This window comes from Passer domesticus, chromosome 2, assembly GCF_036417665.1.
Source record: "Passer domesticus isolate bPasDom1 chromosome 2, bPasDom1.hap1, whole genome shotgun sequence".
NCBI lineage: Eukaryota > Metazoa > Chordata > Aves > Passeriformes > Passeridae > Passer > Passer domesticus.
The window spans coordinates 26,636,009-26,660,149 of NC_087475.1; the positions used below are offsets into that span (position 1 = coordinate 26,636,009).

The 24,141-nt window shown below is 36.5% G+C and overlaps 1 protein-coding gene across 6 annotated transcripts in view; it reads left to right on the top strand.

Moving 5' to 3' along the window:
* ATP11A (ATPase phospholipid transporting 11A) overlaps positions 1-21,557 on the top strand; it is a 119,401-nt gene extending 97,844 nt beyond the window's left edge. For 3 of the 6 annotated variants that reach the window (XM_064407835.1, XM_064407834.1, XM_064407837.1), the window contains 7 exons: positions 630-757; positions 2,510-2,645; positions 3,214-3,237; positions 8,375-8,440; positions 8,726-8,829; positions 10,651-10,816; positions 17,344-21,557. In XM_064407835.1, coding sequence (XP_064263905.1) covers positions 630-757; positions 2,510-2,645; positions 3,214-3,237; positions 8,375-8,440; positions 8,726-8,829; positions 10,651-10,816; positions 17,344-17,601 — 882 coding nt within the window. In that variant the 3' untranslated portion in view covers positions 17,602-21,557. Of the gene's footprint in view, positions 1-629; positions 758-2,509; positions 2,646-3,213; positions 3,238-8,374; positions 8,441-8,725; positions 8,830-10,650; positions 10,817-14,924; positions 15,041-17,343 lie in introns of all 6 variants that reach the window. The other 3 variants (XM_064407838.1, XM_064407839.1, XM_064407836.1) reach the window with 3 other exon arrangements.
* Positions 21,558-24,141: the final 2,584 nt, after the last annotated feature.

Below are 24,141 nucleotides of genomic sequence, written 5' to 3' on the forward strand. Positions count from 1 at the left end.
TTACCAAATAGGTTTTGGGAAATGACCAGCTCTTTTTATGGGGTGACATGGTAGGTTTGCAGGTACACTTATGATATATACATGAAAAAGAATCTCAGTGAGAAGAAGGATCAGAGACACATTGGGATATTTCATCTTTGGGATGTTTGGGAAGCTCATTGCAGTCATAAACAGCTGGAAAACCTCTGAAGTGCTCCTGCTTCTTCTTTGAATACCTCCATGTTTTATGGACGTTGAGGAGATAAAAGGGGAAGTGAGATACATGGATGTTGTGTCAGGGAAGAATTTCTGCTTCTAAAGTAATGTGCTGTTCAGTTTGGGTACTTTGGAGCTGGTATTACAGCTGAAACAGTAGGAGGGGCCAGGATGTGGACCAGACTGGTCCATGAAATAGATTTTTCTGCTGATCTTTTTCCTCCAGGTAAATGGAATACAAGTGGAGAGTTGTGTCCTGTATCAGTTATCAGCTGTTCAGGGATACTTGTCTCCATTCTGAAGGAATATAACTTTGGTTGCCTGCAGAAGTTCACGTATTCATTTTAAATCAAGTCTCATGCAGAGGATTTAATTTTAAAGTAAGATTTCATTTTAAATTCAAAGTAGTTGATTTAATTCTTTTCCATCTACAGACTTTGTATGATACTGCGTATCTAACACTGTACAATATCAGCTTCACCTCCCTTCCTATCCTCTTGTACAGTCTAATGGAACAACATGTCAGTGCAGACACACTCAAGAGAGAGCCTGCCCTGTACAGGTAAAATTAAAACACTGTACCCCAAAGTTTGACTGTTCAGTTGTGGGATCTGTGTCTGTTACAGTGGAAGTCCTCAGGATTTCAGTACCACAAAGATACATCAACATCTGATACACTGCAGCAGAAGGGGGTTGAAGGCCACATGCATGGCCTCCATAGTACAGTAGATAAACATGTAGTTTTATATGCACATTTACAAACCACGCTATGCATTTGCTGCAAAGGGAGTGAGAGCAAAATAGAAATCACTGTTTAACAAAATTCAGATTAGGAAATTTATTTTAGTACTCTTTATTTCCTCCAACCATGGGGAGGAAACATGGGGGACAGAAGTATTTTAAAAAAAGAAAACATGCTGGTTTTCTCAAGATACATGTTTTATTCAGAAAGAAAAGATGACTGAGTGTTAGTGTGTATCATAGGATGTATTCTGTGTGCTGTCCAGCATTGACCTCTGCATATTGTTGACTCACTTCTGGGCATTGGAATTGACTTGTTTAGGTTTTTATCCACTTGAAATACAGTTCTTGCCAATTAACTGCATTTGGCCATCTAAATTAGGAACAGTGTCCAGTTTAGATCCTTCTAGCTGCAAAGCCAGTACATTTCATGGAGGGGTAACAGTAGATAATCAAAGGAAAAACATTCTTTGAAAGAAGTAATATTAGCTGTCCAAACTTTAATCAATGTAGTGATATGTTTTTACCAATGAAGTTGAAGAGGAATGCAATGTTTAGTTTCAACAGTAATGTTTTTATTTTCTCTTTGATGTTTTGAATGTTTTAAATTTAGAAATGGTAATTCAGAAGCCTTTTTTTGGTTTATGAAAGCTAGCAGAGCTTATTTGTCAGAAATCTCTGGATTTTGATACCTAACAGAGTCTCTTGCTAAGCTGTTTTGGGGAATAGTAGTTGTTCTGGGCTAGGTGAGGCTGTTGTTGGCCACATATGGGTTTGCAGTCTGTACTGTTAATCTCTGGGGAGAAATTACTTTATATGGTCATCAGACAGTCTTTATAAAGTTCATATGGTGGAAGCACTGGTAGGTAGTAAATGTTTCTAAACACAGGGTTTTCATGTGACTGTGTCCTGATTTACTGTGATGCATTCTATACTCTATGCCAAGTCGATACATAGCCATTCTGTGGACAAGAGCTGAAGTTGTGACATTTAGAATTTTTTGTAGTAAGAAAATGCATGCCACTGAAGAGTTCTGTTGTTGACAAATCCTGTATGTTTTTGTGGAAAAACATTTAAGAAACCATATTTGACCTGAAGCTTCAAGTCAACTGCAAACCACTTGTTTCACATTCCACATAAAATTAATGTTTTATTTTGTTGCAATAGTCCATATATATGTTACTTACATGATATATATGTATCCTAGGGGAAATAAAGTAAAGTCTCCAGAGACCTCTAGTGTTTCCACTTAATATCTGCAGTGGATCATGACATACACAGCAAGCACTGGAAAAGAGATACCTTCTCTACAAAGATTGAAAAGTAAATGGGTACAGCACAGGGAGTTTGCCATTGTTGAATTAAGCAGAATTATGGGGAGCAGTAAAAAGGGTTTAGTAAGAATTAAATAAAAATAAATAAAGAGGTCATTTTGAGGAAGGAGTTAGATTTGAAGTGGTAGACAGTTGTAATGTGGAAATGTGGTGGTTTTCAAGAAACAATATTAATGATCTCATTTATTTAGGGTGTTCAGACCTGCTGATAAAGAGTACATGTTTCTTGTTTCACACAGAGATGTTGCCAAGAATGCTTTGCTGCGCTGGCGTGCATTTATTTACTGGACATTCCTAGGAGTGTTTGATGCTGTGGTATTTTTCTTTGGTGCCTATTTATTGTTAGATGACACAGTTGTGACCAGCAATGGACAGGTTAGTGTTGGATTTCATCAGTCAATGGTCATTTTTTTAAATGCCAATTGCAAAATGAACATAGTTTTAATTGTTTTCTTCAGTAGTTCATGCAAGATGATGATAACTTTTTTATGAGTTACTGTGAGATAGATGAGTTATCTGTTTAATATAATCTGAACTATGCAATAAAACCTACTGTGCATTACTAAGCAGAGACATAGGATTGGATACTAATTAGGAGAAATATATAACATAAATTCCATGTATTACTTCTGAATTTATACAGTAACTTTTCCGTTTCATACTTAACATGCATCTGATGAATATCTGTTTAACATATCAAAAGACTCTCAGTAGAGTAGTTATGAGTGATCATAAAAGATCTTAAATATAACAAGCTTTTTAATAGTTTAATTATTTTTGACATATAGCAGCTTAAAATAATCTATCTCTACTTGCTTTGCAGTCACATGAATGCAAATTTTATGAACTTTTGCATTTTATTTATTTTATCCATTGATATTTTGGTCTATTTTATTTGTGTGCTTTTTTTCTTTTTGCTACTTGCTTCTCTTCCTATCCTCAGCTAATGACAACCAGCACTCACATGGTAAGACTATTGTGGATTTGTCATGATATCCATTTCATCTTTCACTGTTCTTGAATTAAACTGTTAAAGAGCAGTAAAATATCATTTAAGCCTACAGTTAGGAATGTTCTTTATAGGTACTGTATAAGTACTTAAAAGGAACTTTATACAAAGTATATTGAGGTATATGAGGTGCGGTAAAGAACCACGAACTTTAAAAAAGCTTTTTTGCTTCCTTGCATTTTGTTATTCTGTTGTGTGTTTTTCTGTAACCTACATTTTGTTGCTGACTCTCTGCTATAGAATTTTTTTATAGTTTATGCTATAATGTGCTTTAATGGCTTTAGAAAATATCCTCAAAGTGAGAGAGAAAATAAACTCTACACAGTTTTGTTGCCTGTGTGCAACATGCACATTTGCTAGAAATGCAGTATTCAGATATCATTAAAAACCACCTTTGTGACATCTGTCAGAGAAATGACCTTCTAGTGTGAGAGAGAGCACATGTTAAAAAGCATTTTTCTTAAGGACACAATGAACGTCCACTAGGCAGAATTGTACCCTGCACTATAGCTTTTTTGGGTACCATTATGCTGTTAGATGTCCAAAATTCTTCATCACCATATACATATGGTGCTGAAAATTAGAGTTACCATACCTGTACCAATTTTGTAAACGGTTTATATTGCAAATTTTCTGACTCGGTTCCTTTCTGAAATTCTAGTTGTCTTCCATTGCACACATTCAGTCTAATTCTAAGCCTCTAAAGCCAGATTTATGCCTAATTCTCAAATTTCAGATGTTGAAGTCTACAACTAGATACCCATGTTAACACTTGAAGATAATGTATTTCTTGAGGGGACATTCTGAGTCTTGAATGTCTGTGATAGAAAATTTGTCATTATTTTGAGGATGCATGCCTGTGTTTATGTATAAAACTTGAGAGACCTTGAGCTGCAGTTTTAAATTTAAATGCTTGAAAATTTCAAGTGTTCAGGAATAGTCGGAGACACTTACCCGAGTTCATACACACATGAATGCTAATGGATGTTGATAGTTATTTCCCAATTTTTAAATTATGCTTACATCTGGAAAAAGCCAGTGAAGAATTTGAAGGTTTGAAAGGTTTGCTACTGCAACAAGATGTTATTATTGAACAGGGGAAAGGTAGAAAGTAATAAAGAACAAAAAAGAACTGACAGTAACACTGATGCCATGAGTGATATGTAGTGATACAAGTCAGGTTCCAGATTGTTAAAATGGGTACTGAAGCAAATTTTTTTATTTTTTTTTTTTCCCCACAAACAAACTAATCACTATTATTGCAAAACTAGTAAAAAATTACCGAAGTTAAGATCTTTCCCATACAATGATGCCTGTCAGACTAAAATGAATGTACCATTAAGCTTGCTTCCAAACACAATTTCCCCCAAAATGTTTTTCAGTATTCAGAAATTAGTTCGAAACTATTTGCTTCCTGTAGTGTGATATTACTAGACTAATGGAAAAGTGTACGTCTTGTCACTGAGATCTATTTCATAAATGCCTCCCTTGGTCATTTTCTGTTAAACAAAACTGAGATGCCAAAGATTTATCTCCTATAAATTGTTACAAATTTATGATAGTGGTTTGTGTGTATGGTGTTCCACTGTGGATAGGACATCAGGGTTGGTGTTGCAAAAACATACAGTTAGAAACAAGCTACTGAAGAAAGGTAAGAAGAAAGGGAGGCTCTGTAGAAGTCATTGCAGATCGCAAATGTAATCTTAGTTTACCTATATAATAAAATGTATTTCCTGGGTGATTTTCTTTATTTTCACATTTGATACAGAGTATATTAAATGCAATTAATTTAATATAGTTGAGAGAGACTAAGTTAAAAGGAATAACTGAATGAGAACTACAAAACAACAGGAAGGAAGATAGGTGAGCAGAATGCTGAACTGGAACATGGAAGATCAACAAATACTGTCACAGTAAGAGGAAGGAAAGTCTTGGATAGGCTGGGAGCAGAACATAGAAAAATACTTGTTAAGAAACTAGATGTTAACAAACAGACTTACAAAAAAATGATTCATTGCTTGAAGGCATGAGTGGTATCTTAAGATATTCAATGCTTAAAAGACATTGTGCATTTTTGTAACTCACGCCTTCCCATATTGCTTTGCTTGCCTTTCTCTGTGCCAAAGTAGCAGCTTTTTGGATCTTGTCCCTGTGCTGGGACTCTACTTTCTGACTCAGTAAGATGGGTAGATTAGGGGTTTGGTTGCAGACCAATGCTTTCTATCTAGCCTAACAAACAGACACAGGAAGGTTGTTTCAAATTCTTTATTTCATCTACTGGCTTTTATTGCAAATATGGACAAATATTCAGTATGCAGAAACTTAGACTGGCACTGGGTTTTCTGAGAGATCCTACATATGACACGAGAATATTGTAAAATTTATCTGCAAGAAGAAAGTTGGTAAATGGCTTGATTGGAAGTTGCCTATCCAGATTCCTGTCTGGTGTTAACTGCACAGTTTTTTTAGGGCACAGAAAACATAATGATGGCATGAGCCTATTACATATCAAAGTAATAGATCAAAATGATGGAGGTTTTCTTAATTTTATCTAGTGTTCAGTAGACTCAGTCACACAGTAAGTAGTTTTAAAATAGTGAAATGATTACTGAAAATAATTAATCTTTTAGCCAGTCATTTTTTATTTTAATTTTTTGTTTCCATTCCCAGTTGATTTCATTATTGTAGCCTAACTTACTACTGATTTATGTCCTGTGGCTGGCTGTGGTCTTCATTCAAAATTTTTCACACAGAGCATATTTGTGTGATCATCTTCCCACATGGATACCCTGTCATGTAATATTGGGTGAGATCATACAGAAAAGTGTAAATTGGACATAATCCAGTTCAACTCACTGCTCTATGCAGGGCTAATTAAAATCAGTTTGCTGAAGGCTTTGTCAAGTCTTTTTCAGGTTTTCAATATCTCAGAAGATGCAGATTCCATAACCTTCCAGGGCAACCTATTCCAATGTTCATCTGTCTTCATAGTGCAAAAATTTCTCACAATACCTAAGCAGAATATTTCTTGTTGTTAAAGAGGGATTTGTTCCAGTTCTTCATATTTGTAGCTCTTCAGACATTTGTGGGCAGCTGCTGGATTGTTTCTCAACCTTCCTTTCACCAGACTAAGCTCCTCCACCCCTCTTTGCAGAAGAGCCATAAGCTGCTAAACACCTTGGTTGCCTGCCACGGATCATTTCCTATTTTTTCACATTACTCATGAACTGAGAGGCCCAAAACCAAGCACAGTGTTCCAGGTTGGACCTCAAGGTAGCTGAATAGATGGGAATAATAACCTTTCTTCAGTGCCATGTTCCTTCCAGCTGCTATGCAGTTTACCTTATGTATAGAGAGAGCACAATATGGGCTTGTATTCAGCCTGTAGTTCACAGAACCCCACTGCAACCCCTCCTTTTCAGCAGGGCCACTGCCATTCGTAGGTGTAAATCTTTGCACTTCTCCTTATTTAATTCCATAAGCTATCTATTAGTCTGCTTCTCAAATTGGCACAGGTCCCTCTGGATTGAAACTCTGTCATTATTTCAGCTGTTTTCTATTTTTATACCACCTGGTAGTTCGCTCATGATATTCTGTCACCGTCCAGCTGCTGACAGGGATATTCCATGATTTCCAGCCCAGTTGCTGTTCCTAGTGTTGTTGGCTGATTATCAGAAGCCAACTACCCATCAATGACTTTTGAGTCCAGTGGTTCAACCAGTTTTAAACTATAGTAGTAGTCCATTTAGCCAGCCCCTTCTTTGTTATTGTCCAAGTGTCAAATGCCTTGCTAAATTCAAATATATTGCATCCACTGGTTTTCCTTCTTAAAAACAACTCAACCTGTTGGTCTCACACTGTTGCCTCCTCCTTTCCTTCCCAAGCTTTGCTGCTAAATGCAAGGAGCAGGTTTTGTTTTGTTTGTGAAGACTATTATCCAGAGTATTGAGTAATTCAGCATTTTCTTTGAAACCTTCCACTATGTTGTCTTACCACTCCATCAGCAGACTTGTATTCTTCCTTTGAAGCAAGGATTTCTGTAAATATCTTTTTTGTCCCCCTCTACACCCCTCAGTAATCCTAGTTGGAGCTGAGTTTTGTCTGTGATCTGTTCTTCTGCTTTTATGCTGTTTGTTGCCTGCCCATATTGTCATCTCTTGAATGCTCCCATTTCGATTTTTCCTTTTTGTCCATGCAGTAACATCCTACTTTGCCAACTGGATCTTCTGCTGAAATTCCATGCCTGCATGGAAGTTGTCTCATCCTAAAGTTGTAACTGCAGAAGGGAGTTCATGAGATAGCAAGAGTTATCTTTCAAAGTAATTTGGTTCTCTTGGACACTTGTCTTTCATGGGTGCAATACCCTGAATCAAACATTCTCTTCTAAAATAGAGCATCCTAACTGTTGCTTACTTTTCCAGTATTTCTCTGGATCCTGAACCTGGTCATCTGCTAGCTGCTGAAGTCCATGCAATCCTCTGTGACAATATTCACCAATAGTTCTTCCCTGTGTCAGCATTAACGGTCATTTCTGCCCACTTGAAAAGCAGGGGTGTTTTTATGTCATTATGCAAGTGGGGAGAAAATCAAACACAAGTTAAAAGTGGTTGATCTTAAAACATATGTGGACATTTTTGTACTTGTATGGTTCTAATGTTCCTATGCTTATCTGTATAACATGCTGTTGAATCTCCAAGAAATTGTTGGATACCAAGAACATCCAACAGAGAAGGGAAATCAGGGAATAGATGACATCCACGAAGACTGATGAAATTATTGCTGTTTGTTTTTCAGTCTTGGTGATTTGTATATTGCTCTACCTTTGATTTTTATTAGGAAATGTAGTATGTGTGAACTTCAAGTTCAGGGCAGAATGTTGGTTGTGGTCTTTTTCTGTATGTCTGGAATCTGAGGTGTGTACACACAAAGCAAGAAACCCCAGCATTTGCACTGGATGGATCATGTAGGAATTCAGTTTTTGCTTAAGTGTCAGGTCATGATACAAAGCAATACTGAGCTTTAAGATGTTTACTCTGAACAATCCACAACATAGTGGACAATATTGCCTATAACTGCTTTGGACCATTTTTTATAGATGTTTGGAACTTGGACCTTTGGAACAGTGGTGTTTACTGTGCTTGTATTCACGGTTACATTTAAGGTAAGATACGCTGTATTTTATCCACTGAAACTTTCTTAAAACTTGTTTTTTTAATTGTTGCTTATTTATATTTGTTTCTTTGTATCACCATGCATTGTTTAATATTTTAAATGGAGATTTGCTATCTGTGCCTTCTTAACTGTGCTAAAATTGAAAGATGTTTTTAACTACTTCTGTGTAGAATTCTTCCCTATTTTCAAAGAGTATAATTCTGTTTTATCTCCTGCTGCGAATTCCTGTTGTATCTAGATAGTAATAACATCATATAATATATTTTTTTTCCAGCTTGCAATAGATACGCACTATTGGACATGGATAAATCACTTCGTGATTTGGGGATCACTGGTATTCTACATTGTCTTTTCTCTGCTCTGGGGAGGAATTATTTGGTATGAACCCTAATATTAATTTCATTGCAAAAGTTGTTTCAGAATCATCAAGTTGTTATATTTCACCTTTTTGTTACAGAATTAAATTTACCCTTTACATAATGCAGAACTCTATTTTAAACGCATCATAATTGCTAAGTAGAGTGCTCAGCTCTTCTATCAATGAATGTCTGCTAAAATCTTCTTAAAGAAGAATGCAAGGAGAATATCAGACCACAGACTGCCACTGGGTTTTATCTCGGTTGTGTCAGTCAAAAGCAGCCCAAGGGTTGGTTCAAGGAGCTGACATTGCCTTTCTGAATCAAAATGTCACAGAATAGAAAAAGTCTGTGCAGTAGGTGACGATCCACCTACCTGCTGGGCTTGTCTTGGAAGCCAGCTGTAGCAGTCAAAACTAGGCACAGGGAGCAGAGCTCAATATTGAAGTCATGTGGATGTCCAAGAGTGCTGTGTTTGAGCTCATTGTTTTGCCTCCTTACTTAGCAAAGTGGAGTTACTGTAGGTGTCTGATCACCTATTTATTCATGTTAGTAAGAAGCTTTGTAGGAATTAGTATAACTCTTGTGTATAGCCAATTTAAAGTGTTGGGGGGTGGGGGGGTTGCTATTAAAAGTTCTGTGTACTTGAAACTGAAATTTTTGGAAAGGAAATCAAGTTGGAACAAGTTAAGTTCCTTACTGTGCTCGATTGCCATTAGAAGCTGGAATTTTGTTTCACACTTGTAGAGCTCTCAGTTATGAGGCCATCTTTTTAACTACTGCTAATAGTTAACTACTATTCTAATTTGTATTCACAATATTTTGATGGACTGGAGAAGGAGGGGGCTAACTATTGCTTAGTGATTAAGATGCCATTTAATTTAGAGAAAGGGTTTGTATTTAGCGTGGCTTTTGCAAATGAGTAGCTACTTCCTAACTCCGTGGGTATTTAGCTGCCTCTTCTTTTTTCTAGTAATATCAGATCTCAGTTTCTTCAGTATCAGTTTGCAGAAGTGACATTTTCCCAATAGTTTTCCAACCAGCCTTGCTGTGTATTAAAGATGTGACTGTGTGTATATAAAAATGTATTTCAGCTTAGTTACCTTTTTAGTATGCAAATACTATCAAATTTTGAAAACTGTCAGGAAACTGCCCTACTGGTTTTACACTGCAGTGTTGCTGCAAACTGTCCCTTGATCTTGGCTCTCAGTGATTATGGTCTCTGGTTCCCAGTACCACACAGTAGTGGCATTTTAATGACCATATAGTAGTGGCATTTTAATGATCATTCAACTGCATGGGATACAGGGAGAGAGCATATTAATAGTGTGGTTAGATAAGCATGTGGTGAACAGGATGGGGAGCATAACATGAAAGTATTAGAGATACTTATGGGAGCCTGAGAAGTATGAAAATAAGTGTGGTTAACAACAAACATTAGTCTGAGGACACACACAAAGGAGTGTGCCTTAGCGAAGACCAGGGGAATGGTGGGTGGGACACTAAGAAGAAAGATGGAAAATACCTGGAGCAAGATAAGGGTACATGGAAGAGCATAAACATGTTAAGAATGAACTTAATTTATCTTTGCAAGGGAGAGACACTGTGGCAGGGAGGGGACAGCATGATATTTCCTGCAGTCTGGAAGACAAAAGGAGGGTAGTTATCTCCAGATGGTGCATGGTTAGCAGCAGCTCCCTTTGAGAAGACTGGGATGGATGAACTCCCACAAACTGGGAAACTGAACCTGAAGTATTTCACCACTGGCATATTTTTTTTATTTAATACTGTCAGCCTTTTGTGTATTGAAGTATAATAATTATTTTATCTTTTTTCCTCTCAGGCCTTTTCTCAATTATCAGAGGATGTATTACGTGTTCATGCAAATGCTGTCCAGTGGTCCCGCGTGGCTGGGTATAATTCTGCTCATAACTGTAAGCCTTCTTCCAGATGTTCTGAAGAAGGTCTTATGCAGGGAGTTGTGGCCTACAGCAACAGAAAGAATCCAGGTAGATAATCTTTTTCATTGTGAAGTTAGGTATTTTTTATATTACAAGTGTCTAATCACCTAGGCCAAGGTCAGAGATGAGATTAAAGCAGAAGTTCCCCATCTGTGGTGTCTGGGCAATATGGTGAAAGATGCTGCCTGTTATTCACATGGTGGAGTTAACCTGAATCCTGGGGCAACACTTGTGCCTCCATACCAGCCACCACAGGGAAATCAGCTGATGAGGATGGTGGGAGACAGCTACATGGCTCACCATGATTTCTGATTTGGGGAGATAAGAAGGGCAGTGGGGTAGATAAGAGGCACTTACATCTGATAACATGCTGATGCCTGTTTCAAAAACACATGTATTAAATCTTACTTATAGCCTATTAATAATTTTTTCCTCTTTTATATTTTGACTTGCATTTTGCCTGTTCTGATCCATTATTTGTATATAAATGTGCCTTGCTGTGCCCATGGGAAGAGGATTTTAAAATCCATTCTCTCCTTTCATCTGATCAGTCCAAAAGGAGAAATGACTGTGTAAATACAGTCCAGCTCTTCTAAGGCTGGAGAGGAAGCCAGGTTCTGTGGGAACCATGGTGCTATGCTGGGGACATGAATAAAAAATGTTTCCCGTATTTTAACCCCAGTAAACTTTTATATATTGTATATGTTAGAATGTGAAGGACGGTAGAGGTGTGCTGAACTTCAAACTTAATGTTGCTGCCCTTGCCCTTTTCAGCCCATGAGCTGCCACCAATAGGTTAAAAGAATGAGTTACCAGCAACAAAAGGGATTAGGTAGCATTTTGATCTTGAATTGAGAAGGTTCTTTGCATTAAGAGAAAAGGAATAAAGGAACTTTTCTACCAATGAAAATAAAATATCCCTGTGGCAAATGTAAAACCCTCTGCCACTGTTTTGTATTCCTAGAACGTACAGGTATAATATTCCCTTACTTCAAGAAAGAATAAAGAACAGCAGGAAAGCATTCCCAGGCAGAACAGTATTTAATGGTTTTTTTTCCATTTGGAGATCTTAGATGTCTCTTTGCCTTGTGTACCACTTGTGGAAAGAGTTGACCTCAGTATAGATTCTGAATAGTTAATTTGAAAGTCTAAAGAGACAGAATGAGCAAGATTTAAGATAAAGAAACAAGCTAGTAAATAAAAAACCCCTACCAAAGGTTTTGTAACATTTCTTACAGACATTGTATATTAGTACTGGAAAATGAATCAGTAGTAAAGCAGTGTTGTTTTGGCCTCAACCCTGACAATATTCATTTTTTAATATTTAGTCAAAGATCTGTGACTTTTAACCAGTTATATCGCTTGTGTTTCTTCTTCCCTCTCTTTGTTTCTTCCTGTCTTCCAATCCACTTTGTCTAAATAACTGCTACCTTGCTTTAAACATAAATGATGTGCTCGGTTGCTTCCTACAATCTTCTGGGGAAATCAGACTAAACATCAGTGCCTTTCTGTTGAGCAGTCCACCATCTTTATGCTTTCTCAGACTTCAAGCAGTCTAAGTTTCTAATGGAGCAAAAGGTGACTTTTTTCTGCCTTTCTGCATGCTTGGCCATTTCATTCAAAGGACTTCATAAAGATTATCATCAGAAGTTATTTACTATACTCATTATCTCCATTTGTGATTTATGTCAACTATATTTTGAGGAATATAATTTAGTACAGTTTTTTCCTTCTGTGTATCTCAGAGATTGTATGAATTGTTGTCACAGTCCATCACTGTCACTATCAATTTTTGTCACTGTTCTTGCTACATTTTACAGAATGTTTCTGCCTCAGGAATCTATGGTTCTCATATCCCCATTTGATCATTGGTCTGTCTGTAGATGAATGCATGTTGTGTTTCCATTGTACCTGAATAAGTAGGATAGTGGCCACACAAACAATGATAATTCTGATTAGGCTGATGTTGCTAGCATCTGATCTGAAATACTGAAAATGTGGTACTGGCAACCACTTAAGCAGTCTTTGGAATATATTAATGTATCTTCTCTCAATCTGCTTCTCTTCTGCAGCTTTTTTCTTTTTCAAGCATGCATTTTGAAACTGAGCTTTCCTTATGTTCCTTTTTATGAAATTCTGTGCTCTTTCTAGAAAGAAAACAATTCCAGGTCTTAAAGTTTATGACATTTAGTATAAAAGTAGAAGAAATGCTAGTAAATCTTGTTTTCCCTACAGTCTGCAAGAAAACGTTTTTTTACTTAATGTTCAGAGACTGTTGGTTTCCATTGGAGATTTTATATCTTTCTTTCTTAAGTTGTTGAGATTAAAAAATGTATTTCCTCCTTTGTTCTCCCTCAAAAATATATAGTCAGTAAAATTTACTGTAATTATGTAAATCAGAGGGAAAATACAGTTTTTTTTCATTATTGACAATTCTGACCAAAATTGTCTCAAGTGTTTTAGGATTGGTTTGAACTGAGCTTATAAATAAGTACTTTTAAATGTTCTGCATTCCTAAAAGTGATATTGCTTTCTTTATAACAAAAGAGCTTTGGGAAAAATTGAAAAGATAAACATAGGACTAGTGAGCATTTCCCAGGTTACTAAATTAGTTCTACTCAGGCAATAAGAATGCATAAAGCCTTTGAAGCAGTTCTTATACTTCCAAATGTTTCAGTTATTTGAGGGTCACTCCAGTGTGTGGTGAGCGATTGTTTACTATCATTAACATTTGGATGTTTTAACATTCCACATATAGCTCTGGGTTTTTTTTCAGAGAGCTTTTCTGTGAGATATATATATATATATATATACACAGACATATATGTGTATACAGATACATATATGTGCATACAAGTATATGTATATATATGTTCATGTATATTGGTATTGATAGTAATATATATACATAGGAACTGTTGTCTTTCTTGGGCTAAAACATCTGCAAAAGCTTTGGAGGAATCTGTTGCCTTTGGTAATTTTGGTCAAAATCTGCTTATTTCTTATATATGTAGTCTCTGTAACTCTGGCTCAATGACACAAACTGAATTTTGTGTTTTAACTGGTGACTGTGCAGCTGCAAGGTTTCTTTCAGCTTTTACTTTTAAAAAGCAATAGGGTATTTTTTTTAATATAGCCAATCTACTTTGATTATTTTTTCTTTATTCTTCTTTCATTAATAGCAGAATTTTAGCCACTCTGTTAGGGAAAATATAAATTCAATTTAAATTATCCTATTTCCTTTTTTATAATTTTCACTTTGACAGTGTTTCAGCAATTCAAAGTATTTGGTAGCTGAAATACCAGGTGTTTAGTTTCTAAGCTGTAAATGACTTCTGTACTTTCATCCCTTTTAAAGAAATATTTTTCTTTTTCTCTTTGTTTTTGACTGATGATTTTTTACTTTTCTTTCGCTCAGTCACAAGCTTGGGTCATCAGCCATGTTATGAGATCTTTACCCTTTGCTGCACCTGGAGAAACCCAAAGTGGTCCTTCTGCCTGGGGAAGCTTCTCTGGGGATTCATCATTCTTCTGTTCCTCAATGGGCTTAACTGCTGTTGAACTGCCCTGGGTGCTCAGTTCACCAGCAAACTGCTGCCTTGTCACGTATCAGGCTCCTCCTCTGAGGGGACAAGGCAATGGATCTTGCTGTTGCAATATTTAAATGCAGTGGAAGAAGTTTCCCCGGCCCCCTCTGCCCATAGTGTAATGATGAAGCTGTAAGTCAGCCTTCATGAGCACCTCCCCATCACCTCCGTGTGGGGCACTCTGTTTGGTGTGCCAGCTGTTCCGGGGAGTACGGAAATGTGATGCCCACTCCTTAATGTAGGATCAATTTGGCCTCCTCGTACCACAGGCACCTCTCCCATTCAGTGCAGGTTATTGTTAGAGGGGCAGGACACACAGTACTTAGTTTAGTGCTTTTGAGAGTAATTTTTAAACAGAGTTTGAAATGGAATTAAAAACACCCTGAAATGATTAATCTCAGGATCCAGAAATAGAAACCTTGTTTTACACTGGATAACCTTTCCTTTTTAAGTCTGTCAGAAAATCCATCACTTTTACAAGACTTTGCTATAACAGTTACCAAATGGTACAATTCATTCACATTTCTTGTATTCATCAAGAGTCTCACTGTTTTTCCTCATCCTTGCAGAAGAGTATGAGACATAAAACAGGCCAAAATGCACTGGCGAACTGCGATGGGCCACTTCTTGAAGGAAATCTTTCACCTTCCGAGCCATAATTAGATCAAAGCTAGGTAACAGTACTGTACGTGTTGCCAATTTGGATTAATTTCTATTGGTGCTATTTACAAATCAACTGTTTCCTCCAGAGTTTTTGATGTGCTTTATCAGTGTTGATACAAAATCATTATGTGTTACTTGGAGAGCCTAGTTTTTGCAAGAGATGTTCCATGCCACAGGTAAGATCTTTTTGTCTCAGAAAGTTAATCATGTAAAGAAAACCAATAAATGGATACACCTGTATTCATGTCCTATAAGTACATTGTATTATGTATAGGTGTTGTATGACATTTCTTCTATAAGAGCTGCAGTCATTATTGCAGTGTGCACTCACATTACACCACAGTGTAGAATACATAAAGTCAGAGGTAATTCTTACCCAGGAGCAGTTTCTCTATCATTGTTCATGTTCTTGAATACGTATATAGACCAAATGCAGATGGTAACATGTGGAGATAATCATAGTGAGTTACTTGTGAATAGGACCTTGGGTCAGAAGACTGGGGCTGTGTTCTGTACAGACCAGGGCATTGCTGTGTTACTGCCTCAGATGAAGAGAGAAGTGTGATAGTTTAACTGAATATCTGAGACAGCAGCAGCATTGGTAAACTAAATTTCCCAAACATAACAGCAGAATGAAATTCTCTGCTTTATGGTATCCTTGTATGCCACTGATGACACAAACAAGTAAGAAGGTACACTCTTTACTCTAATGATTCCCATCTGGATGCCATGACTGTTCCAGTCGCTTCATGCTCTCCTGACCCCAAAAGCAGCACACGAGGAACTAAGTAAAGGTGAAAAGTTAGCAGTGTTTGAAAAGGACAAATATCATGTGCTCTGTGTGCTGTACGACTAAAGTAGCTGAAGGTAGCTAAAGCAGCTGATTTGCTTTTAATGGCTGTTGCACAAGTAGTAGTTGAAAACACCAACTTCCTTGACTAGCTTCAGGCTTGGTAAAGGCTGTTGTCTCAGAGCCATGTGTAGAAAAAAGCATTTTATTTTTAGAACCATCTATGGTAACTAAAATGTTTCACTTTCTAGTTGAAAGAATAGGAAAATTAGTTACTAAACTGTATGGCTTATCTCTCTTACATTTCCAAAGCAGATCTGCTAATGTGTTACCTGATTTTTATGTAATAATGTTGCTATTTGGTCTATATGTGTTTAAAAGAACCCAGGCCTCACTGTGGTGAGCAGTTTAGGATAGTTTTGTGACCTTTCCAAGACTGTCTTAAGAGAGCTTTCAGATTACTCTAGGTTATGCAAGAGTAGTGTTTCAAGCTTGTGATTGGCATTAAAGTGTCATGTTACATTGCAGCCAAAGTTCTATAAGATACATCATTAATATTTATTTTGTGATTTTGTCCTTTTGATACTGTGTTCTGACAACAGGGAAGAAAGGGATGATTAAGAATATAGGATTAACTGATCTATATATAGCATTCATGGAGAGATTGATGAATAACATTGCTTTGAACCATGTTTATAATGCATTTATATGTTAGATACCATCACAAAACCTCCATACCTCTATACCTGGAAATTATATGTGCATTTAGTGAAAAGAATTTCATTACCTCATTGGGGAAAGGGCTGTGCTAATTTTATTTCAGTTTGTGCACACGTCCAGGCTCCTGTCATGCAGCTATGCTATTCTGTGGTCCTGAGCATTTCCTGAGTAGAAGTGCCGATTCTGCCGGAGTGTGGAGTGATTATGTGAAAAAGATAAATTTTAATGGGCAATTAGACCAAGATAATACTGAGATGTACAGTATAAATTGCCTGTATCGATGCAACCTAAGCAAGTCTAAAATTCAGTACTGCTTAGAAGTACAGAGCAAGTGCATTAAACTCTGGAACTCTTTTCATTTGTTAGAACAAACTGACTGTAAAAAATTTCCTCTCTTTGGAACTACTGGGCAAAGTACTTGAATCTGTCCTGTCTTAAAATTCCACATAAGAAGTTGTACTGGGAAAAATTCCAGAATTAAACTTAACCTTGATTTAAAACACTTTCATTTGAAGGCAGGCCTCTGTGTCTTCATCTCTTCTCTGAAGAGCCCGTTATCAGGTTTAGAAGTTAAGTGTAAAATCATGCCTGGTTCTGTAGGTCGTAGTATAAAACTAATCGTGTTGAAACTGGTTGATTGCAAAGCAACACAAGGGATTATACTTCCACATGAAACAAATATCTAGAGTTGTGATCTAGGGAAAGGTATTATTATACCAAGGGGACAGTGGTCCTATGAAAGAAAACAGTTACATACTTCTGGTTCCATGATTGTATATTTACTGTGTATTTGTTTCGTTTTTTCCCTTTAACAGAAGGCATCGAGGCACTGTCGGGAGCACATCTCTGAATTCACACCTCTTGCCTGTCTGAAAAGCCCAAGATACAGGAGCAGTGACTGCAGCAATTCCCCAGCAAGAAGGTCTAATTCTCATTCTAAAAAAGTGATGTTTACGCAGTGGAGAGGCATTGATTATTCAGTACTTCCATCTGTCTTTGGCTATTCAAATAAGCATTGGCGTTCCAGTGCAGGCTACCACTGCAGTGGGTCAGGTTTGGAAACGTCCATATGACAGAACACCAAGTCAAGCCTTTAAAAACTGTGGTTTTGTTTATTTATTTTTTCAGGAAACAGACATGACACAGAGACATATTAAACTATATGTGGCTTTTGCTGTCTGAGGTAGTGTTGAGAAAACAGGATCAAGAGCTAGAAGTATGAACCCTTCCAGGCCAATAGGCCTCTTTTTATGTTTTGAACTACTGGAGCAATGAACAATCTGCACAGTCTGGTACTGTGAGACTGGTAGCACTAAAAATTCTCTTCATCCTGTGTCAAGACTTCTGTGTATTTACTACTTCTGTCATCTTTAGTGATTTTCTTTGTTACTTGAAGTGCAGCTTCAGTCAGTGACCTACATTTTGAGATCAACAGTTTTAATTTTCAGCCAGGAGCAATTGTCTCAGTTATCTCAAATGAAATTCTCCTAAAGCATATTTAACAAATGCTGTTTCTGATTTTCCCCTGTACTTTTTTCTTTCTTTGCTCTTTCTATAGAACAAACTGGTGTTTCCTCTGTGCAAATCTGCTTTCAAGAAACACTCTCTAATGTTCACTTCCTTGTAAGTGGCCAAATCAGGGCTATGTATGGTTTCAGTTAGTTTTCCCCTGTAGAAAGATAGGCAAAACAATCCTTGTGTAGAGTATGCACACAAAATATGAAGTCAAGTTGGCTGTTAAACAGGTAAATATCACCAGTGTTGGTATTTACTTATAAACTGAATGTAAGCATTTTGCCTAAAACATCTTTGAATTTGTCAAAGATGCACATTACCTGGTGTTCTCACTTCCTGTCCCTATGATTGTAAAATATATATATAGCAGAAAGTATTAAGCTTTTTTTGACACAGTTTGCTGGGTTTTTTTCTTAAAACAAGAAAAGCTGTTTCTCTGGGTGATTATCTTTTGCTATCCTGATTCATACTTTTAATTTTGATTTTTTTTTTGTGTGTGTATGATTAGGTACTGGCTAGTGGGCTTGGTAGATGTATTACAGAGCACACAACTGTTAGCTTTTGCAGGCAAACCACGAGGTGGCACACAACTGTTGACTAACAGTTGAACCACATTTGGGATAGAGAAACTAGTTTGACTGCAAGGATTCTGTTTGAATTCCTTTAAGAATGACAGCCAACTTGCACTTCTGTTTTCTCTGCTACATTTATGTTACCTTGCAGTAATTCAACTATTAGCTGCATCCTTGTGTTGTTTCTTTAGTCCAGTGTTTTATTTTGGGGTGCAAAAATATCTGAAGCAGTAATCCGATTTCAGTCAATTTCAGCTTGATGGTTACAGCTGGTTAATGGCCATCCTCATTCAATACCTCTATGAGGACATTACCTAAAAATGTATTTCAATGTGAAAACAAAATCACAGGAATCAGACCTGCAGCATTTATTGAAAGACCTGGCCAAGACATTGTTAGTTGTCTTTCATGTGGACAAGGGTGGCAGAGAAAAATATTTCCCTTTTTGTGTTTTAACAAGAAAAAACAGAGGCAAAATAAGTTTATTTACTACTTCACTTTTTAATTTAAAAAAAGAATCAACTTACTAGAAAATGTCCCTCACAGTAGTCTGAGTAGTTTTCATATTAAACAGTGATTTATTATTAAAATGCCCTGGGTAAGCAGAGATTGTAAAATGAGATATGAAATCTTCAGTATACCAAAGATAACAGAATTTTACAAAGTCTAACAGTGAGCACCACAGACAAAGGTTTTTTATCATTTAATGTATAGCACTTTTAAGTTTCAAAGAACATCCTTATAGCAGTAGCATTTTGAAATACATACACATGTGTGGGTGTGTGTACATATATTTGCCATTGCAGACTTGAATGTTGGTCAGTTAGAACCGTCCCCTACATAAAACACTGGTGTATATATTTTTAAGAAGTTAATATGGGTATACATTTTATACCAGTAGCAGTGACAAATTTCTTGTGTGTAGTTAACAAATTATTTGTAATGTATTTTTTAGAAATCTTAAAATTGCCTTTGCACTGAAATATTTTTCATACTGTAGCTATTTATAAATCTGTTTTACGCATACATTTGTTAACACACCATTTCTATTTTTTTTAAGTATATGTTTTGAAGGCTTTTTTTATAACTATAAGTTTTGGCCACTTAAATTTAGCTTAGAGTGGAGTTGTGGCTGAATGTTGAAATTCTAATGAATGTCAAATTAGAATACAGGTCTGTTGCTCTATGAGTCTCACCCAAGTTATTGATATTTTGTTGGGATTTGTGGTAGCGGCAATTAGAGCACTGTACTTGCAGTGCTGTATTATAACTGCTAGCTTTTTTACTCTATAAAGCCTCCTGCTTTTTTACTTTGTGAGTTCTATCTTTTAGCCTTAAATAAGGAAATTTTTGCTTGATATTTTTGAAAATGCTGCATTCCTGTTCTGCCTACTAACAAAGCAGTTCATTGCAAACTTCATGTAGCCCTGCACTGAGGTATTGTTGACAACATTTTTCAGGCTGAAACACCTGTATATGTTTGAGAAATTTTAATTAAACATGACATTTTTTGGAGGAGAAAGAATACTTGAATTTAAGTGGAAGTTTCTGCTTTGATTTAGCAATACTTTTACCTTTAAAAGTTGGTGCTGTTGGTTTGTTAAAAGAGACTGTTTAATGAAATGAACATAAAACATCAACTTGGCTTCACTTGATGTGTTTTTGCTTCAGTCCCTGTTACTATTGCCATGTAAACCCAGTCCACTGCAGCAGGTGTTAACTTGGGAGTTTTACTGCAAAAGATAAAAAAGATGAAAAAGTAGAAATTAGATCAAAATGCACTAGAGTGTTTCATTATGGGTGGGACACTGAAAGGAGACTGATTTTTATGTATGAAGAACAAAAAGAAAGGAAAATTCTAAAAATCTATGTAACCTTCTAACTTGCCTCATTTAAATTGTTGCAGCTTTAACAGCATAATGTCTCCATAACTGCTTCTATAAATGTCTTGAAACTGGTAAGCGCTAACCAAATGTATGTGAAGACTTAGAAAGTATTTCAAGCTTTCTGGCCACAGAAGCTCATATATTCCTGCAGTGGCTTGTGGCAAAAGATCTTTTTTGTTTTACCATGTACAATAATTGTTCAGCCACTTAATGTAAAAGCTTACAGTTTACTTTCTTGCTTGCATTAGCTTGTGTGTCTTGAACCAACTGGCTTGCAAAAATAAGAGGGGAAAAAAATAGCGTAATTGAGGAACTGCACTACTTTTGTTTTGGAAGCCAGTGGGACCTTGTGCTCATGCTGCTGTCTCTGTTAAAAAAGCTTTAATGGAAATTTGTGAAAATATTACAAAAGTGAAAACATACATGATTCTACTTTGCAGAATAATCAAAAAATCAGTTTATATAGCTTTAATTTTTTACCTTATGAAAATTCACAGGATTTCAATCTGCATTGTCTTGGACATAAATTTTGTGCTATGTACACTTTGCATTTTAGAAGTTCTTTCATGATCCAGTGTAAAGTAGAATCTGCGAAAGTTGCTGTATGGGGCTGGGGGTAGTTATCTGTGCTTTAAACATTAAAGATGTCTGTAGTCATCAGCACCAAATACTGACACTTCTTTTTAATTGAAAAATTTTAGGTGCATTTATTTGAAAGTAAATCAGCCTTCAAATCTAATGTTCAGATTATCCTATACTACTTAATTTATTTGATTTGAAGAGTCAGTGTGTGAACACATTACTGTAAAGTTTCTTTTCAGTGCTATTTTTAACTTTTATTTCTGTAGACAACCAAATATAACTTGTTTATATTCAGCCACATTTTGGATCCTTATGTAGAATACATAAGCAGGAGATACAAATCTGCTTGCAATAAATATAAACATTCAAGACTGGTTTAAGTTTGCTCACAAGTAATTACAGTAATTCTAGTATGAATATGAGATGGTTTCATATTAGTCTGTAATAAAATGTAAGTATATAAAGAAAACAGAATGAGTGTTTGATTCGGTTATTGAATACGTTTGTAGTCACGCTCATTTCTCATACTGGAGCGAGTCCAGTGGAGCACCACAAAAATGACTAAGGGGGCTTGGAGCATCTCTCATATGAGAGACTGCAGGAGCTGGGCCTGTTAGTCTGGAGAAGAGAAGACTGAGAGGGGATCTCATCAATACACATAAATATATCGAAGGTGGGTGTCAAGAGGATGATGCCAGGCTCTTTTCAGCAGTGTCCAGCGACAGGATGAGGAGCAGTGGGCCTTAAACTAAAATACACCTCAACATGGGAAAGAACTTCTTTATGTTGACAGTGGCAGAGCACTGGGACAGGCTGCCCAGGGGGCTTGTGGAATTTCCCTCCCTGGAGACATTCAAAACCCACCTGGACACATTCCTGTGTCACCTGCTGTAGGTGACACTGCCTTGGTAGAAGGGTTGGATTGGGTGATCCCTTCCAACCCTACCAATTCTGTAATTCTATGATTTTCAGAGTGTGTGTAGCCAGCTAAAAAAGCAAGTTAACAAAAAGAAATTCAAAGAAGGCTGGAACATGGGCTGGGGGGTGGGAGCTTGTTCCAAAACTAATAGAAATTGGTACCAGTCCAGGAAAGCTTTGTTTCTCCTGCACAGATTAAGTGCTGAAGTTCTTTCCAAAGTAAACTCATAAGCTATACATGAGAAGGTCTGCTACATTTCCTTGTAGTTCTGCTGTGTGAGGTACCCAGAGCCATTTCTCTTTTCTTTTGCAATGTTGTGAATTTAAAGAAGCTAAATTAAAAAACAATGTGATCTGACATCTGAGTTGGTAGCAGTGTTCCTAGATTCTTACAGAAGAGGCTGAATGCATGGAAATACTATGATTTTACTTCATTTGGTGATACAATTTTACAGAACTTCCTTCTGCTTCAAAACCTTTACAGGCTCCAAAGTACATTGGCTCCATCAGGGTGAAGGTATCCCTGATAGCCTCCACAAAGCAGTTCAGGGTGTTAGGTTTGGTCCCTCCTTCTGCTGCTCTGAGGATATGTAGAATGCTTAGGCCTTTGTTTCTGTACTGATTTTGCACTTCCCATAATAAAGGTTTCAGAGGAATGGGTTTGTATTTATATGAGACTTTTATCTAAACAATACAAGAATGTTGTACTTACCATCTCCCTTTTGTACATCAAGAAATTTTGTGTTTCTACTGAATGAACTCCTAGAGAAGGTAGTTTGAAGGAGCTGTGTAAATATGGAAGATGATTTTCCCTTTATTCATGCAAAGAAGAAAAAAAATGCATGGACTGCAATTAGATAGGATATTGCATTGAAACTGTTTTTGAAAAAAAAATGTGGTGATGTATCTGGATTTCAGGAAGAACACAGTACCCATACAGACATGTTACCACACAACTTCATTTTGCACATAAAATTACATTTACTTATTTACAGGAAAAAATTATAGAAAATAATTTAAGTAACAAACAGTATTCTTAATCAAGTACCGTGTGTTTTCCATTACTTTTAACTTATGCTCTTTTAGTAAACTACATTATAGAATTGATTGAAAACTGGTTTTTATATTCTAGAGTAATGCTACTCAATATTTTCTGCAATATATGCAACACTGCTGTATAAAATCTTTCCTGGAGGTTATCTTGATGTGAAGTGAGGTAGGTTGGAGACAGACTGAAGTTCCTTGGTTGTTTTTTTTCAAATATTCCGATTTCCTCAAGTGATACTCTACAGGAATTTAGAAACAGTATTTGACTATTCTATTAAAGCTTTGTTGTTGTGTGTTTCCACTGCACATAGAGGTGTATTAATTTTCATTTTATTCAAATGCTAAAGCAAAACCCATACTCATTTAAAGGCTTCATTTACACTAGGAAATGATAAGATAGGGATAAAACCAAATATATCCATTAACTTCTTCCATTAGACTGATCAGTTTATCAGGTGCCTGGTGTTCCCATTTAGGTCTAAAAGGTTTTTTAAAAGAAAATTGCACTGTGTGATCTTTCTTTGTTAACTGGCAAGTCTGCAGTAAATTAATAATGTTGAGTGTTAATCATTTAAGTGTTGGTTTTCCATTTAAAGGTGACAAACCGTATTCAATTTTAAGCCACCAAAAGTCTTGTTGTTTTCCATTATTCATTCTGGTTAAGAAATCGCATGGTGCATTATGCTTTTAAAAATACATAGGATGCAGTGTCCTGCTAGGTTCAGAGGCCTCCTATTTCAGGGAGAACTGCTGAGTCTCTCCTTATTTAATGCAGGAAAAACTGATCTATTTTTCTTCCTAACAAGATAAAAATGTAAATATTTTTTTCAAAAGTACATCAACAACTTAACTTGAGATTTCAGACATGTTTTGTAAAAGTACTTCATGGTGAAATGTTAACCAAATTTGAAAGCTCTGAATCTTGCATCTAATAAACACTGGGGTCTAGAAGAGAAGGAAGACAAATCCTGGTCCACAGATCAAGCCATCAAGTGGTATGCTGACTTTTATTTCAGGTAATATTTCCAACCAAGTAGCCAGCCTATAAGAGCATTTTTCTAGGAAGTACTGAACAGGTTGCTTTGAGGATGAA